The sequence below is a fragment of the Odocoileus virginianus genome, chromosome 33 (assembly GCF_023699985.2).
Source record: "Odocoileus virginianus isolate 20LAN1187 ecotype Illinois chromosome 33, Ovbor_1.2, whole genome shotgun sequence".
Lineage (NCBI taxonomy): Eukaryota > Metazoa > Chordata > Mammalia > Artiodactyla > Cervidae > Odocoileus > Odocoileus virginianus.
This window is the reverse complement of record NC_069706.1, coordinates 20507280-20525604: the sequence shown is the minus strand read 5'-3', so window position 1 is coordinate 20525604 and position 18325 is coordinate 20507280. Positions and strand designations below refer to the sequence as shown.

General features: G+C 48.4%; 2 protein-coding genes across 2 annotated transcripts in view; one reads left to right on the top strand and one right to left on the bottom strand.

Annotated features, from left to right (window-relative positions):
• Positions 1-2209, top strand: part of ERN2 (endoplasmic reticulum to nucleus signaling 2) — a 29149-nt gene extending 26940 nt beyond the window's left edge. Inside the window, exon 24 of the mRNA XM_070461135.1 lies at positions 1-2209. Within this exon, the coding sequence (XP_070317236.1) occupies positions 1-192 (192 nt within the window). The 3' untranslated portion in view covers positions 193-2209.
• Positions 277-17385, bottom strand: PLK1 (polo like kinase 1). The gene is made up of 10 exons (XM_020874098.2): positions 10066-17385; positions 9244-9412; positions 7995-8139; positions 6940-7033; positions 5489-5708; positions 2690-2845; positions 1641-1718; positions 1296-1450; positions 1013-1195; positions 277-776 (listed from the first exon to the last, which is right to left on the bottom strand). Exons 1-10 carry the CDS (start codon positions 10465-10467, stop codon positions 570-572), a joined length of 1809 nt encoding a protein of 602 aa, XP_020729757.2. The 5' UTR covers positions 10468-17385; the 3' UTR covers positions 277-569.
• Positions 17386-18325: the final 940 nt, after the last annotated feature.

Sequence of the window (18325 nt, the reverse complement as noted above, 5' to 3'; positions counted from 1 at the left end):
AAGCACCACTACAGGGAGCTCCCGGAAGAGGTCCGGCAGACGCTGGGCTCTGTCCCTGACAGCTTTGTCCGGTACTTCACCAACCGCTTCCCGCGGCTGCTGCTGCACACGCACAGTGCCATGAGGAGCTGTGCCTCTGAGAGCCTCTTCCTGCCTTACTACCCGCCGGCCCCAGGGGCGGCGGGGAGCTGAGCCTTCCCGGGTCGGCAGACTAGCAGAGGCCAGGCCGCTGGGGCCACCGGAGCAGCGGCGTGCACCCCTCGGGGAACACAGAAGGAAGGAAGAGTCACGCATGTTTAATGTGTGCAAAGGCAAGGACAGTCCTGGATTCAACAGCCACGCTCTGTACGGTTCACAGGGTGGGCCTGAGGGCATGGGGAGAGACCACAGAACCCACACTGGACATGTACAAAAATAACTTACACGGCAGCCCCCACCTGCAGGGAGGATGAAGCTCTCGCCCCGGCCCCCAGGGCTGGGGGACACACTCTAAGACAGCACCACGGTGCTAACCTGCGTGGGCCAAGGTGCTAGTTGCGGGAGGAGGGCGTCAGTCCAGGGGGTCGGGGCTATGAGGAGGCCTTGAGGCGGTTGGCAGCCGAGCGTGAGCTCAGCAGCTTGTCCACCATGGCGCGGGCGTAGCGGAGCCGGCTGGCCAGCTCCTTGGAGCAGCCGTACTCCTCCAGGAGGCTCAGGCGGTACGTGCGGAAGTCCCGCTTCTCGTCGATGTAGGTCACGGCAGCCATCAGTGGGCACAGGATGAGTTTGGTGTGGTCCTGTGAGGGAGAGGGCGAGAAGATGGACAGAGGGGGTTATTGGTGATTGAAGACCCAGCTACTACTGTGTGTTGGCAGGAGGAGAGGGAAGATGGGTCAGCTGATGGGAGGGGGATACATTTCATTTCTTTCTACTGCTGCCAAGGATGGGTCCATGCCCCCCACTCTCCACCCAACTCCATGGGCCAGCAGAGAGGCATAGACACCCCACCCCAACCTTCCAGGGCCCAGCTCACCTGGAAGAAGTTGATCTGCACACAGCCATTACTGAGGTGCAGGATGATGGCACTGCGGGTGCGGAACCAGGTCCGCAGGTAGGGGAGCCGGGCCAGCTCGTCGCCTTCCCGAGGTGTGATGTTGGCGCCCGCCTTCAGCAAGTGCTCACTCATGTAGTTTCGGAAGTACTTCAGGAGGGTGATCTGGTTGGCGGGTGAGAGAGGGAGTCCGGAGTTAGAGCCTGTCCCCAGGCACAGCCCCCACCCCGGTGACACAGGGCCGCGCGGGCCAGCCCGCACTCACCTTCTTTACCAAGGAGGTGGGGTGGGAGCTCACGGTGAGGTAGGACTCCGCGCCGTCCCGCTCGATGTACTGCAGGCTGTCGCCGTCACTGTAGAGGATGAGGCGCGTGGAGTCGTTGAAGAGCACCCCCACGCTGTTGTCACACAGCTGATATCCTGGTGGGAGATGGAAGGAGACCTCAGAAAGAGGGAGTGAGGAGCAGGGAGGGCATTGGGGGCTGGAACCAGGAGGCCTGGGATGGAGACAGAAGAGTGTTGAGGGAAGCGGACCCAAGAGTCAAGATGGGCAAGTGCCTGTAACAACTCAGAGGGTCGCGAGCTACCCACCCACCTGGGAGAAACCTACCGAGGCCGTACTTGTCCGAATAGTCCACCCACTTGCTGACCCAGAAGATGGGGATGCAGGCAGGGTCCTCGGCCTCCTCTGGGACAGAAACAGACAAGACAACCAGTCAGGACCAGCCTCTTCCCCTCTGATCCGCTCGGGTGGCCCACACCACGGAACTCGGTCCAGCGGCCTGGGACCCCAGAGGAGAGCAGAGTCAGGCCTCTGCTATCAAGCAGCTTAGACAGGCAGCACTGAGGTAGAAAGTCAGTGCAGCATGCTGAGTCTACTTGTGCGTCCAGCTGACTCATGTATCAAAGGCCCACTGTGTGCCAGGCGCCATCACAGGCACAGTGAGCAAAGACAAAACCCACTTCCTGGAGCCTGCATACTGGCTCCAGGGCTAGAGACCAATCAAAATAAATATGCACAGAATATGTAAGTTACTTGTAAGTATCATGGTGAGAATCACTGAGTTTTGAGTGATTAAAAATTGTAAGAGAAGCTAATTTCAGATGTATGAAAATGTGATGTTCTGCGCATGCAATGATCCCCTCTTTTAAATACAATAAACCAGTGTGGAAACTTTATGTTAGATGGGAAGTGTTGTGGAAAACATAAGGCAGGTAAGGGGGAGGAGAAATGCTACGAATCAGGGGCAGGGAGATGCTCACAGAGGTAATGCTGGTGGAAGCACGTGAAGGGGTGAGTGTGAGCCATGCAGGGATCTGGATGAAGCACGTGCTGGGGGAAGGGAACGGTGTGAGCAAAGGCCCTGAAGCTGCAGCATGCCTGGGTCTGTTATTTCCACTGTCTTGAGGCCACAGAGGAATTCCCTGAGCAGAAGAGATAGTGTGTGCAGAAGCACGCAGGCAGCATATGGAGCTGCTGAAAGGTGCGGCACTTGCGGAGACAGAACAGATGAGTCACAAAAAGAAAGGAGAGGCCTGACCACGGAGGGCCTGAGCCAGCAGGCCAACTTCCCTGGGCTGTAATGTCCAGGAAACGGGAGAAGGAAAGGCACTGTGGAGCCAGGGGCCTGAGACCGCCCTGCCCACTCCCGTGCCCACCTTGCCTCACCAGCCCCCGTTCTGAGGGCTTGGAGGCATTGACACTGTGCAACTGCTGCAACATGTCACCGAGGTGGCAGTCGACGGGCTCACTGGCCTCTCGCACCACTGGTTCCTCTTTCTCCCGGGGACGTTCGGGCATGGGGTTCTCCATGCCTGTAAAGAGAGGAGAAGGGTCATTAGTTGGGCACAAAGGCTGCAGGATTTGAGGGCCCAGGACCCCGGACCACAGCCTGAGAAGCTCTTTGAAGGAGCTGCCCTGCTCATGTGACAGCACCTGAACTCACTTGCTGATACTCCAGAGCCAGGCCAGGCCCTGACAAGGCTTCACGGCCACACACAGACATAATACTTTAGACACTCAGGCCCCTGACGCAATGCTGGGCCCTGCTGGGCACCTCTGGTCTTGAGCAGCTTGGAGCTGCCTGGTTTCAATCTAAGAATTAAAAGCATCTTCTGTATCCAGGAAAATGGGAGGGCTCAGTAAATTGCAACCCATAAGATGGCCTAACAGGCATTTAATGAAAACATAAGAGGTTTTCCCCCCTAAAATCTGCTTTATGTACTTAACTGTGACTGAAATCTAAAAAGATACACCCTAAAATTTTAAGACTAGGTATATTTGGGTGGTGGAATTATGGATGATTTTTATTGCCTTTTATGCTTAAAAGTTTAATTCTTTCATGTGCTAGCTCCCCTTGTATAATACGAAATTCTTACAATATTTAAAGATCTGAATTTTCAATTAAAAATATCTATGCTATGATAAAGACTTCAGTTTGAAAGAATAGAATATTTGAGACTTGCTTTAAAAACTCTAGCAAGAGAATTCCCTGGCGGTCTAGTGGTTAGGACTCAGTTCTTTCACTGCCGTGGGTACAGTACCTGGTTGGGGAACTAAGACCCCACAAACCACAGGGCAGAGCAAACAAAACAAAACCTCCCCCCAAAAAATCTAGCAAAAAGAAGAAGAAGGTGGAAAAGATAAAAACAAATATAGGCAGATGATGATAATTATTAAAAACAGATGATGAAAAATGGGGATTTATGTATTCCCCAAAAAGTTCACTCTACTTCTGGGTTTTAAAAAATGCTTTATATCTAAAATTAAAAAAAAAAAAAAAAAGCAATCCTTTAAAATAACAATATTAACTTATAGCTCTAAGAATAAATATCCATGAGTCCATACCAACCAAATAAATGAATGGGAGAGAAGTGACAGTTCTTCCTTACAGAAGAATTTTGATTAATAGATTTAGAGGGAACAAGAAAAGGGGAAAAATCACCATTAGAATACCACAGTAATAACTGCTGCTGCATCCACCATGGATGTTAACATCAGTGAGCTAAAGTCTGAGAAACAGTATTCTCTCAGAAAAGCTCCCCACAGGGTATAAATTAATCACCGAAGGAAAAACAGTAACTATGCAGTGGAGGCACCCCCTTAACCAAGTGATTGCCAATCAAAAGAAGTATTAATATAACCAGAGAAAATAGCCAAAAGAAAAAGGTAATCCTTAAAACAGCAGTGTCATAACCGAAACAAATGAACTCAAAGTTGTGCTATATCCACACAGAGAAATAAAGTATTTCAAGTGGCTTTTCTTGGGTTTTTGTTTGTTTGGTGAAATACAGTCTAAGGACAAAAAGAACTGCATGCATGGAAATAAACACAGTTTCATAATGTACTTTATATATGTTGAAAATTCATGTATCCAGTGTAAGCAAACAAGGCTTTCATTATAAGAGAAAAAGAAATATAAGCATAAAATTAAAGTAAAAATCCTATAATATTAAATTAGACACTTACAAATTACCAAAAGAAAATTATAATAGTAATTTCACAGTGGAGAAAAACACTGCTGTAAGACAAGTTTGCATCAATTTCAATTTCCTGAACTTGATAACTGTGTCCTGTGTTGTGGTTACATAAAAGAATTGCTTTTAGGAAACACACACTGAAGTACTAAGTAATAAAGGCCAGAATGTGTAAAACTTACTATCATATTGTTTGGGACAAAAACAATACACACACACTCACACACATAATGAGAGATAAAGTAAATATAGAAAAATGTTAATTGGTGGAGAAAAGAGGGTACAATATACAGGAGGATTTTGTCTATTCTTATACTTTTCACATTTTGAAATAATATTGAAATAAAACATTCAAAAATGTGAATCAGAAATAGCATAAATTTAAGGTCACCCGCCACCCCAGTTATGTATTTTCAAATTCTCCTCTCTGAAGAGACCTAGAAACAATGACAACCCAAGCAATGAGATGTGGTTTTGTAAGAAAATGTTTATCCTTTTAGAGAGATGTGTACAGAAGTTCCTGGGGGTAAAATGGCAAGATGTCTGGAATTAACTTCAAAAATACCTCAAAGGAACAAACAAGGAGTGATGAAGCAAACATTAGGAATCTTAGTAAGTGTTGAATCTGTGTATGTATATGTGGGGGTCCCACATACATTGTGCTCTGTGTGTGTATTTGAAGCTTCTCAACATTTTTCCAATGAACCATGCAGGGCGATATTAGTGATTTTTAAAAAAAAATGTTAAGAATTGTTTAGGCATGGCATTTAGCCACTCTCTTTTCTCAGGACATGATAGGTCTGATTCAGTCATGGTTAGGTCTGTCTTTCCTGACAGAGCTATGGGGAAAGGCATTTGCCACATGAGGATGGGGACCATGGACTCAAAGACTGGGGCCTCTCCGACTGCACACCTGAGCTTTGGGGACCATCCATTCATACACTGAGGCAGGCAAGACCGTCTACCCACACTCTGGTTTACCTTTATTGAGGACGGTGAGAGGCTTCCGGTTGCTGGGGTCCAGGCTACTGGGAGCGATCGAAAACCTCGGTGGAATGGTGAGGCAGGTGATGGGGAGGCGGGCAGGGATATAGCCAGAAGTGAAAAACTCGTCACTGAGCAGTTCGTGAATGGTTGGGCGGGCAGTGGGATCTGGCTGAAGCATCTTCTTGATGAGGGAGGTGGCCACGGGGTTGATGTGCTGGAGGGGAGAGGGGGAGTCATAAGCAGGATATGACATGGGACCTGGGTACTGCATCACCACCCACCACCCGGCCTCAAATACATCATGTTCAGTGGCTATAAATGTGCCAAGTTTCCACTGGCAGCTTTACTAAGTTGACAAGTTGCTCACCACTACAACAGCACTTGAAAACACAGGCTTGAAAGTCATAAAGACCTGGTTTAAGTCCCACTTCTGTCCCTTAACACCAGCTATGACAACTAACCTAACTTTCTGGGCCTTTGCATCTTCATCTATAAAGTGGAGACACAGCATCAAGCTTGGAGCCCTGGTAAGGAGATCCAACCCAGGGTAGGTCAAATGCACAGTAAAGCCTAGCATCAACTATGTACTTACTATGTACCAGCAAAATACTGTTAAGCACTTCATGTAGATGAACTCACTTAACCCTTACAGAAACACTCAAGGAGTGAAGATCTCTAGTACCATCCCACTTTTGCAGATGAGGAAACAGGCACAGAGAAGTTAAGTGCCTAAGATACATCCTGAGTGAGTGGTGGAGCCAGCACCCACATCGAGCCAGAGTTAGCTGCAACACCCACACTCGGAACCACTCTGCTCTGCCCAATAACTGACCCTCTGTAACAGATTCAGCCCATCTGTTCTGATGGAGATAGGACTCTTGGCTTCACATAAGACAAAGACACCAAACTGGGAAGCAGCGGTGTGCCAGACTGCTGCAGACGATCCCTCTCAACGCACTCTTGCTGGTGGTTGCAAAAGCACACCACTTTGCCTTCACGGTGGTTCGAGATTCCATGAGCACTCACTGTGCGCAAGGTGCTCTAGGGCAGGGACTCCAGCTCAGAAGACTCAGGCCATTTGTCCATTGTGATCTGGCTAAAAAGTGGCAGAGCCCATCTGAACCAAGACAGTCCACTGCCAGGATAGGCAGCACTTCTCTGTCTGCTCCCTATGCCTGCTGTCTCTCTCTGTGTTTTACATGTCTTTTGGGTTATCTGCCCAACTGTTGAGGGCCTACAAGCTCTCATCCTAAGAAAAACTGTTTCTGTGCACATATGCCAGACTCTGTATGCAATTTCAGACAGGACCCTCTAAAGCTCTTAACGCTTACCCTAGGGGTGGCATTGACCGTCTCTGTCCCCAGGATATGGCTGGGCTCAGTAAATCGCTTGGTGGGGGAGGGAATTAAATAAAACAAATCTAAACTTAAAGTGATTTTAGTCACCTTAGGAATACTGTATTCATTGTTCTTGATCCGGAGGTAGGTCTCTTTTAGGCAAGAGGTCTCAAAAGGTGGCTTGCCCACTAACAAGGTATACCTGTAAGCACAAGGAGGAATTTGGCTCAAGGTTCCCAACCAAAACCCAGATGCAGGGAGGAATCCTCTCAGGGCCAGAAAGGAAGTCAGACATCTTTTGGGCATTCACTGTGACTCTGGGGTCCCAGAGGACAATTTACAAGTTCACTAAGCAGCGCCAGGGGCCACAACACTGGCAGGGAGGAGCCCTCAGTAGAATACAGGTGATGAGACTGGGTTCTAATGGATCAGTGACTTTTCAGCTATAGCCTGTGGTGATCTAGGGGCCAGACGCTGCCAGCTAACACAGAACAGGTCCAGGCAGGGGCCACTTGCTCCTTCAGAGGCAGCTCCACAGTTAACAGTTCTGTACTTCAGGCTGCAAGTTTTCATTTGGGAAATCCCAATGCAAAGAAGTAGAAAAGCCATTTCTAACTCTCCAGTACCCACAGAAACAACAAAAGGGGTAACATCTGAACAGGCCCAACTCTCTGCCTACCACCCCCCTGACGGCCTTGACCCAGACGGACCACAAGACCTCCTCCTGCCAGCACCACTCCTGGCCTAATTCTTCCCACCCAATGCTGCTTTTTAGATCAGTGGTTCTAACACTTTATTGTGCATGGAAATCACTCAAGGGTCTTAAAATCCAGATTGTGATCCAGTTAGCCTGGGTCCTGAGATTCTGCGTTTGTAACAAGTTCCTAGGTGATGCTGCTGTTGGGTCTGCCATACTTTGAATAGCAAGGGATTAGAGCAAGTTTGTGGAGACATTCCCTCCCTCATTCCCTGAACCCAGAGCCCAGGTTGCAGGAATCCTGCAGGATATACCAATGCAGCAATGAGGCTTCCTTTGGAGGCCATCTCTCCTCTGGAGCAGCCTTTCCAAAGGCGGAAAGGTCTGCAGGATAAAGTCTGCTGGGTGAGAGGTTCAGAAAGCCCCTTGCTGAGACTGGTGGGTCCTGAGACAACTCCCAACTTACATGATGCACCCAATGGACCATACGTCCACCTCGAAACTGTGCCCTTTCTTGCTCAGCACCTCAGGAGCTATGTAATTAGGAGTCCCGCACAGGGTCTTCTTCCGTTCCCCGTCATACTCCACTTTGGTTGCCAGTCCAAAATCCCCTGGGACAGAGGGAGGAAGAGGGAGGCTCAGATGCCAGCTTCTGTCGTCTGTCAATGCAGACAGCTGGCTCAGATGTAACCACCAAGGACCAGGGCCACGTGACCTCTCAAAGCCTCTAGTCCTTGTGTACAGCAAGGCCCTCCCAGGAATCCTCCCACCATGCTGGCCCTAGGGAGGGCCTCCCAGAGACCCTCCTCACCCTTCCCCTTAGAAAGGAGGGGTTCACTTCTAAAAGGGAATTGACAGGGATAGCAAAACTCAAATGCCTTCAGGGATTAAGCAAGCAAAATGTCAAGATGGCTACTTGGCAAGTTTGTGAGGAAGTAATGCGGAGGGGTGGGGGCTGCGGCAAACCACAGGGCATCGGAAGGGATCAGCTGCTGTTCAGTACAGCAAGAGCTGCCCTGAGGGAACGCCACCCCTGTGCTGGTGCAGCTCTCGAGTGTTTAAAAGAAGCTCCAAATCCAAAATTTTACATCAAGGTTCTCAGTTTAGAAAAACCGAAAATGAGGGGCTTCCGTGATGGCTCAGTGGTAAAGAATTCACCTGCCAATGCCAGAGAAACAGGTTCCATTCCTGGTCCGTGAGGATCCCACATGCCACAGAGCAACTCAGCCCATGTGCCACAACTACTGAACCTGTGCTCCAGCGCCCTGGAGCCCCAACTGCTGAAGCCTGCGCACCTGGGGCCTGTGCTCCACAGCAAGAGAAGCCACCGCAATGAGAAACCCGCACACTGCCCCCACTCACCGCAACTAGAGAAAAGCATGCAGCAGCGGAGGCCCAATGCAGCCAAAAATAAGTAAATAAAAAAGATATTTTAAAAAAGTGAAAACAAATTCAAATTCTTAAAAAAAAAAAAAAAACTTATAGAAGAACACACACCCCCCCCCCAAAGTGCATCTGCGGACAAGACATTGGCTTGTAGCTCTTTAAGTTTCTGTACTAGAGAGAGGATTCTAGAGGCAATCAACAGCCCAGACTTCCTCCATCCTCTTCCTCCCTCCCTCCTCTCCTTCCAAGTTTCCTCTCCCCCGCCTCACCTCCCAGCTCCTCCTCATTCCCACTGTGCGTCAAGTGCCCCTGCAGTCCCAGCTCCTTACCTATTTTCACCTCCAGATCCTCGTTCAGGAAGAGATTGCCCAGCTTGAGGTCTCTGTGAATAACGCGATTTCCGTGCAGGTACTGGCAGCCCAGCACGATCTGCCGCAGGTAGTAGCGGGCCTCGGGCTCCGTGAGTGCTTTCCTCCGCTTGTGCAGCTCCAGGAGAGACTGGGAGCAGGAGGGAGGAAGTGGGAGTCGGTACTCAGACCCAAGGCAGGGAGGGGCTGTCATTAGGTAAAGGCAGTCAGGACCCTACTACCTATTTCTTCTCCAGAACAACTGCGATCCAGACTCTCCCCCAGACCAGGCCACAACAGTTCATTGCATCCCTATCCCACCGGCTCCCTCCCAAGTCCCTTACCTGGGACCCCTCTCTCAGCCCACTCCGGAAGCTCAGAGTCCCCAGTATCCCGGTCCCGGAACTCTTGGCAGCAACAGATCCCTTTCCTGCCCCTCCCCTCTCCCGGAAGCTCCGAAGTCTGGCTCCAACTACCCTCTGCCTGACCCAACCCCACTCCGTAAAGTGAGGGTCCTCAGTACCCCTTACCTAGCAACTCCGGAAGCCCTGGCGTCCATAAGCAAGGTTCTCCCGCACCTCCCCCAATCCACCCAACTGCTAGCGTCCAGAAGCCTCCTTCCCTAGAGGCCCCGAGTGCCAAGAACCTCTCTCCCCAAGACTTTCTCCATTTCCAGTTCCAGGTTCCCAGCAACTCTTCCCCAGCAGCTCTGAGCCCCCGGGCGCCCCTTCCCCTGCAGCTCCGGTTCCCGGCGCCCCAACCCCGCCCCCAGGGCAGCTCCAGTTCCCCAGCAGCGACACTCACTCTCCGGCGGCAGAGCTCCAACACCACGAACACGAAGTCGTTGTCCTCGAAAAAGCCGTGGAAGCCGACGACGTGCTGGTGAGCGAGGCTGCGGTGAATGGATATCTCCATGGACATCTTCTCCTTTTGGTGCGGTTTGAGCAACAGCGACTTAGGCACGATCTTGCCCGCGAACACCTCCTTAGTGTCCGCATCCGAGATCTCAAAGCACTTGGCAAAGCCACCCTTCCCCAGAAAGCGACCCCGTAGATAGCGCCGCCGGCTGCGCGGGTCGACTAGGACCTCCGGGATCTCTTTCGCCGGCGGGGCAGCCGCCGGAGCCCCGGGAGCTGCAACTCCGGGCGCTTTCCCTGGGTCGGCTGGTGCCCGCGCCAGCTTCCCTGCAGTTGCCGCCGCACTCATGTTCCCGGAGTTGCTCAGCGGACCTAGCAGGGTCCAGGCAGAGGCTTGGCACGGCTCTGCCTCTCCTCGAATTCAAACGCGGCGCCGGGAACGTTACAAGAGCCTACGCGCTACTGATTGGCCGCGGGGATTTAAAATCCAAACCCGCCCGCCGCGCGGCACTCTGGGAGCGCTCTGCACTGCGGCCGCCTTTAAACCCTCACCCAGGCCCTCGGGGGAGCTTGATTGACAGGGAGCCCGGACGGAAGACACGTGGGATGCCTGGGAAACCATAGCTGGTGGGAGGTTGCTGAGACCCAGCCCCAGGAGAGGGGGAGTTCAGAGTTTCTCCTTTCTCGGCGGCAAGGGAAGCTCCTGCAGTTCGCGAGCACCTCCTCCAGGAAACTTTTCCTAGCACCTTCCTCCAGCCCCACCCCGCCTTCTAGATTATAAACTCTGAGAACAGAAACCTGGCATGAGAGACAACATGGGAGAGCCCTAATACCCGCTTCAGAAGTCACCAACTCTCTTCCAAATCACCCCATAAACTAAAATCGAAGTATAAGAGGATGCTTGCCAAGCAAACTCATCTTCCAGACAAACCCCCTCCTCTTCTCCTTCAAATAGCAGTAGGGGCCACCAGCATCACCAACACCTGGGAGCTTGTTAGAAAGACAAAGCTTCAGGCCTCAACGCAGATCCCCCCCAATTCAGAATCTACCCAGTGATTCCCACACATATTGAAGTTTGAGAAGCACAGTACCAGAACCCCACCACCCCAGTCAGGGTCATTCTGCGAGAAAATTGTCTGGCTGGCTCAGCTGCTCTATTTCCCAGTGCCTAAAATAGTGGACCCTCAATTGTTTTGTAAGAGGGAAAAATGACAGGTTGGCAGAATGCCTGGCAAACTGGTAAGCCAAGGTCAAATTTGGCCTGCAGAGGTGTTTTGTTTGGTCTTTCACTTTTTAAAATTTGGATTCATATACAGGACTGAAAAATCAAGAGAGCTCACATAAAAATTCAGCTCTGTGGCTCTTCCTTAAGAAAAAACTAAAAAAAAAAAGAAAAATAAAAATTAAAAAAAAAAGAAAAAACTATTAGCTGTCGCAACTCTATGCTTAACATACCTTCCCAGTTTGTCAGTGTTCCCTGCTAACCTGCCTTTGTCCCTTTGCCGGTCTGGCTTCCATAGGTACTTAAGTGGCAACCCTGAGAATCACTCAAGTTATAAGCCCAGCATCCTATGATGTCTTTGCTAGGACTCAGCAAAAGTCGGTCATATCACAGTTATCTCTTTACATAACTCCCAATAAACTGAGAGGCAATGAAGACATCCTTCCTACCCCATGTCCCAAGCCCTCAGCACAATGCCTGGCAAAAAGGAGTGGCTAAAATGCTTTATAAATAAAAGGAAGTTTTTTTTTAATTATTATTTTTTAATCCCTGCGGTGTGTAATATTGTTTTATCTTTTTATAAAGTTGAATCTATGTACCAAAAAAGTATACATCTGTTAATTGGACAGCTCAGTGAATTTTCACAAAATGAGTACACCTCATGTAAACAGCACCCAGACTGAGAAAGAGTACACGACCAACAACCCCAGAAGTGCCCCCTGTGCCCTGTGTTGGAGGGTCCCAAGACCATCCCCCCCACAGGACTCAGCATATAGTCCTACTCATAGATGGCTAGGATTTATTACAGTGAAAGGTTATGAAGCAAAATCAGCCAAGGGAAAGGTGCATAGAGCAAAATCCAGAGGAAACCAGGCACAAGCTTCCCAGAGTCTTCTCCCAGTGGAGTCAGTCACACAGGACACAATTCCTCCAGCAACGAGTTTGACAACATGTGTGAAATGTTAGCTACCAAAGAAGCTCATTAGAGACTCCAGCCCAAGGCTTTTCTGGGGCTTGGTCACATAGGCACCCTCTGCCTGTAACACACCAAAATTCTACATTCCTGGGAGGAAAGCAGGCATGCAGCATAAACCACATTGTTTACACAGTTTAAGTTCAGTAAGCAACTCCTATCATTTAGGGAATGATGAGAACTCTCCTGAAATTGAAGAACCCAGATGCCAGCTAAGGGCCAATCTTTCAGCTGATGGCACTGGGAGCTTTCCTTCAGGAAAAGGGGAAAGTTTCCAGAATAGTTCTGAGAAATGAAGATCATAAATGCTCTCCCTGCCCCTCAAAGCTCCCTGGGTGCCAGGCTTTTGATCAGCAATACTAACCTGACATTTTTTCAATAATCTTTTATTCTCATCCAGGCCTTTCATCCAGAAGGGCTGTGTGTAAGAGACATGGGAATAATTTTGCATATAAATATTTTAATATAATTTAACCAGAAAGATATTCAGGAATTGATCAGGATATGTTATGGGCTGAACTGTGTTTTCCCCAAATTATATGCTGAAGTCCTAACATCTAGTACAGAATGTGACTGTATTTGGCGATATGGCCTTCAAAGAGGTGATTAAAGTAAAATGGGTGGGCCCTATCCAATATGACTGGTGTTCTTATAAGAGATTAAGACAGACACTCAGACAGAGGGCAACCATGTGAAGATACAGTGAGAAGGCTGCCAGCTGCAGGCCTAGGACACAGGCCTTAAGAGAAACGTGCCAAGTGCTTGCTCTTAGACTTCTAGCCTCTAGGACTGTGAGAAAATACACTTCTATTTTTTAAGCCATCGAGTCTGTGCTATTTTGTTATTGCAGCCCTAGAACACTAATAGATGAAGTACTGGATGTAAAAATTTTCATAGTGAGTTTATATAACCTTTCACCCCTTTTCCCCCGAGACAGCCTAGAAAAGATCAGTCCTTTCCCAGAGACAGCTATGCTGGAGTAGTCACTCTAACCTTACAGGGTGTGTGTACAGAGGGGAAAGTGAGGAGGAGGAGGAATAAGCCTATCAACTTGTGGTGGTAAGTTGCAGCTCACCCAGGAGGCTGAGCACACAAATCAAAAGCATCGAGCCACCCCCAGGGAAGGCCCAGAATCTGATATGTCAAAAGCAGGAGGTGGCTGGTGGTCAGAGTCCCTGTGATGTGCCTTCCTCCAACTTGCAGGTTTTGGCAGGGATCACAAGTCAGGATGCAATCAGCCTCTGCATTACATAAGAGAGCTGATCAGCAGCTTGATTTTAGACGGTCCCATCAAAGAACGGCTCTTTCCTGTGGGCATTTGTATGTGACCCAGTTGGTACAGCCAGCATCTACAATGTATGCTGGCATCATCTGGAGCTCCACAGAGGGGCCCTAAATCTCCAGTGGTCCCAGAGTCTGACTGAGGTCTGTTCACAGAGCCTGGGTCTGCTTCCAGTTCAGCACTGCTCTTGGGAAGTGGAGAGTGCACTGACAGCTAGAGTCAGGTTTCAGCTTAGGGTGAGGTCCAGGCAAGTAGGGTCAGTGCATTTGGGATTCCCATCAAGCCGGGCACTTTTCTTCAGCAGTAGCAAAGGCATGCTGCAATGCCAGACAAGACAGTACCCCTTCTGTCAGCCTCAGAGTCCAAACTGACCCACTCAAAATCACGCACATCAGACTGGACAATCATCAGCCTCTAAGGGTCAGACATCTGATTTCAACAAGGACCAACAAGAAACTTAACTAACTGCTTTTTCAAAATCTAAATGTGTATTTCTATTCAGAGAGTGCCTCTCTTCTTCTGTTGTCACCCTCTTTCCAGAGGTTCCAACAGACGCAAATCTTAGCAAAACTCATCAGGTATGGAGACTTGTTCTGGTTCTAAAATCCAAAGAATTTAAATTCCTACCTACCTATGGATAGGAAAAGCAAGGAAGCTATACCCCACCAATACCTTCTTAATTTAAATTTTGCATGTTTGAGATGGCTCCACTAGCATTTATGAAACTACAAGCATGTAACATTTTAAACCAATTTTATCATAGCTCCAGATACAATGGCCACAAAATACAAAGCCATTTTTTAAACACTTCCCTTTTTTTCTCATTGCAAATTTACTCAAACCCCTAACAGTAAATTCAGCATTTACAGGGTTATCATCACAGGCCAGCAGTGTTCACTCTTTCCTGCACAGGCCCCCTTTCAGTAATAACCCCCCCAAGGGTATCCACTATCATACATTTTTAAGCAACAGATTCAACCAATTAAAAAAAATTGGGGAATTCCCTGGCAGTCCAATGACTGGGACTCCTAGTTTTCACTGCCAAGGGCATAGGTTCAGTCACTGGTCGGGGAACTAGGATCCCACAAGCCTCAGGACATGGTCAAAAAAATTTTTTTTTAAGTTAAAAAGTTAAGACTGTTTTTCATTCATACATTCAAAGGCCGGTTGAGCACCCATCGCATGTATGTTTTATTTATTTCATTCAGGAACACTTACTAAAAAAATTAAGCATTGAAGAAACTTGAATTCCCTTTCAGCCACCCTTTAACAGCTTTTTCATACTCCCTTCTAGTCCTTATCAACATGGAGTTTCGAATTTATATAGCTGCAACTGTGTCATGTTAATCAATCTGCATGGTATCAGTAATAGTAACACCATCAGTGAGCCTTTATGGACTTACTATATTCCACGAGGCTAAGAGCTTCATAGAGATGATTTCATTTAATCCACACAAAGACCCTAGGAGAAAAGGATTACTTTTCCCACCTAAAGATAAGGAAAGGAGCACTTGTGCATCAGGTTACTTGCCTAAGGTCATATAGCCAGGAGGTAGCAAGCTTGAATTCCAACTCAGTTCTGCTAACTCCAAAGCACACCTGTTTGCACACTGCCTCTCAGGGCCTTGTTGTTCCGGCAAGAACCAAATCCCAGGGCTTCCCTGGTGGCTCTGGTAAAGAATCTGCCTGCCAATGCATGAGACACAGATTCAACCCCTGGTCCATGAAGATCCCACATGTGGCGGAGCAACTAAGCTTGTGTACCACAGCTACTGAGCCTATGCTCTTAAAGCCCAGGAGCCACAGCTACTGAGCACGTGTGCCCTGGAGACCATGCTCTGCAACGAGAAGTCACAGAAACGAGAAGCCTGAGCATTGCAACAAAGAGTAGATACCCTGCTCTTCGCAACTAGAGAAAAGCCTGCGTGCAGTAACAGATACAACACAGCCAAAAATAAATAAATAGAATTATTTTAAAAAAGGAACCAAATCCCAGACTCCTTTGGTTCACTTGCTCACTCATTCACTCCTACCAAAAAGCAATATGACATGTTGGTTAAACTCATGGTCTGAAGAAACCCTGGGTTCAAACGCCATGTGATTTCAGTAAGTGACTGAACCTCTCTCTGCCTCAATTTCCAGGTCTATAAAACAGGGATGGTTACAGTGCCCTTCTCCTAGGATTCTATCGAGGAGAAGACATGCCTATCTCCTAAGGCTTTCGTGGAGAAATTCTAAGAGGAATCTCTTAGAATAATGTTATTATTACTGAAATAAAAAGAACCTGTACCTAATCCCAGGGAGCTCAGAGTCTTCAACAGGACTTTCCAGTTCCTGGGCCTCTCAAATTTCCATACTTCTCCCCTCTCCTCTGGTCATACTGTTTCCTCAGCCTCTTGCTACTTCCATAGAAAACCAGAAAGTCCAACCAGCAGATATGAAAGGCTGAGATGAACGTAGCTAAAGAAAAGATGGAAGGGCCAAGAAAACCCACACGGGCTTCAGACTTAAGATGAAAGTCAGAGAGGAGTGAACTCCATTCCTGTGTTTCTTTCTTGAATGATTTTCGTATGCACAACCATCTGCCTGATATCCAATGGCCTTGGAGGTACCGAACAAACTGTTCAGTCTCCTTGGGGAAGTAGGATATCCTGGGCCACCTCTTCTCACTTCAGGATCCAGGTCAGAGTGCATAATGAGAACAGGTGTGGCCAACATGCAGCAGAAACTTCAGGAAAGCAAGGGATTAACCAACAGAGCAGCGACTGCAGTCCTCAGGCTAAGTGCTTTGCTGCATAAAACATGGACTTTGCAGCCAGATAAGACTTGGTTTTGACTCCACCTCAGCCATTTATTAGCTATGTGACACTGGGCAAATTTACCTAACCTCTCTTAAGATTGGCCTCCTTGACACTGTATGATGGGTTATAAAAATCCCTACATTTTTTGACAGTTGGGAGGAGTAAAAGTTTTCCAGTAAGTGCCTGACATCCCACAGATGCAAAGCAAGGAAGGGTGATTTCTTTGTGATGAAGGGAAAGAGGATAGGGAAAGATGGTCTTAATTTCACTTTAAATTTAAAAAATATATAGGAATGCTGCACTTTATACTATAAAGGGCTCACTTCCTAATAATAGTGTAAGATATACATAAGAGACAGGGGTTCGATCACCAGGTCAGTAAGATCCCCCAGAGGAGGGGATGACAACCCACTCCAGTATTCTTGCCTGGAGAATCGACGGACAGAGCCTGGCAGTCCATGGAGTCACAAAGAGTCGGACACAACTGAAGTGACTTAACATGCTTACATGCATACATAATAGTATGATACACCCATATACTATAAGATGTATCATTTCTAATAATACTAGTCATAACTACCATTTACTGAGTGCTCACCCTGAGTCCCTACACATGTGTCACATGTATGAATGCATTTAATCATAATAACCCCTATGAATCTTCCCCATTTTAAGGATGAGAAATGTGAGTTTCCACAAAGTGAGATAACTTGCCCAAATTCACATGGCTAGAGAACAGCAGGGCGGGGATTCAATCTGCTGCCCCCAACACCCACACTTCACCACTGTGGTGACCCTCAAGAAGAGCCCCTCAGGCCTCCACTAGAGAACTGTTTTGTTTACCAAGCTAAGCCCTAAGACCCCTACAGGCAGGGATTGGCTCTGTCTTATTCTTCACTAGGCCAGTGCCTGGCACTCAGATGCAGCTCAGTGAGTATTTGTTAAATGAATAAATGAGGGCTGCAGCATGTAGTCAGGCACCACCCCCCACCCCCATCCCACCCCTAGCCCTAAAGGGCAGCAAAAGCACCAAAGCACAGCTGATCACTGGGGCTCTAGAAGCATTTCCGTGATCATGGACTTATGGGAACTGGTCCAAGCTGGCAGGACATTTTGCCAACACTTGTTTTGAAATAACCACGCTTCTGAACACACTGTTCTAACATTGCCGTTGCCATTACAGGGGACTTACAGCCCTGCAGCAGCTACCACTAGGAGACCAGCCAGCTTGATGTGACCACCCAGAGCAACCACCCAGCTTTGTCAGACGCAATCTGTCCTGGCAAATGGCTGAGGGCGAGTCAGAACGAGACTGGAGCTCCATGTTCTGGACACCCTGTGGGCTCACCAGCCAGATCCAGACACCAAGGAAAGCTTCCAGAGCCACCAAGATCCCTGCTTTAAAGATGAGAAATTTCCAAGGACGTGGAAAGAGGAGCAATGTTTGTCTGATTCATTTCCAAGTCTGTTATCACCCAGATGGGCTGAAGTGACTAAGAAAGTAACTGTGGTCTCAGCTCTGAGTGAGGCTCATGCAGAAGTGACTAACTCAGAACCCACCACAGACCCCAACAAACCACAAGGGCCCTGTGCAGCCATGTGAAACAGAATTGGCCAACAGCAGGCTCATAGGTCAATCACTCAACCTTGTTCCCTGTACCCAGGATCCTGCAACATAAGACTTATCTGCGGTGGGGTGGGGACCAGAGGTAGGGGGACTCAAATCCAGGTAATCACCCCATGAAGTATGTGCTGGAAAACCACAGGCTCACGCCTGACTCCTCAGGAATTCACAGCTAGTGTGGGTTCAGACAAGAGCACAGGCATGTAACTAGAATTCTACCTAGACTCTGAAAAGGGCCCCTTCGTAAGGTGCATGGGGAAGCAGTTTCTGGCAGAAGTGCATATGTGCTCAGTCGCTAAGTCATG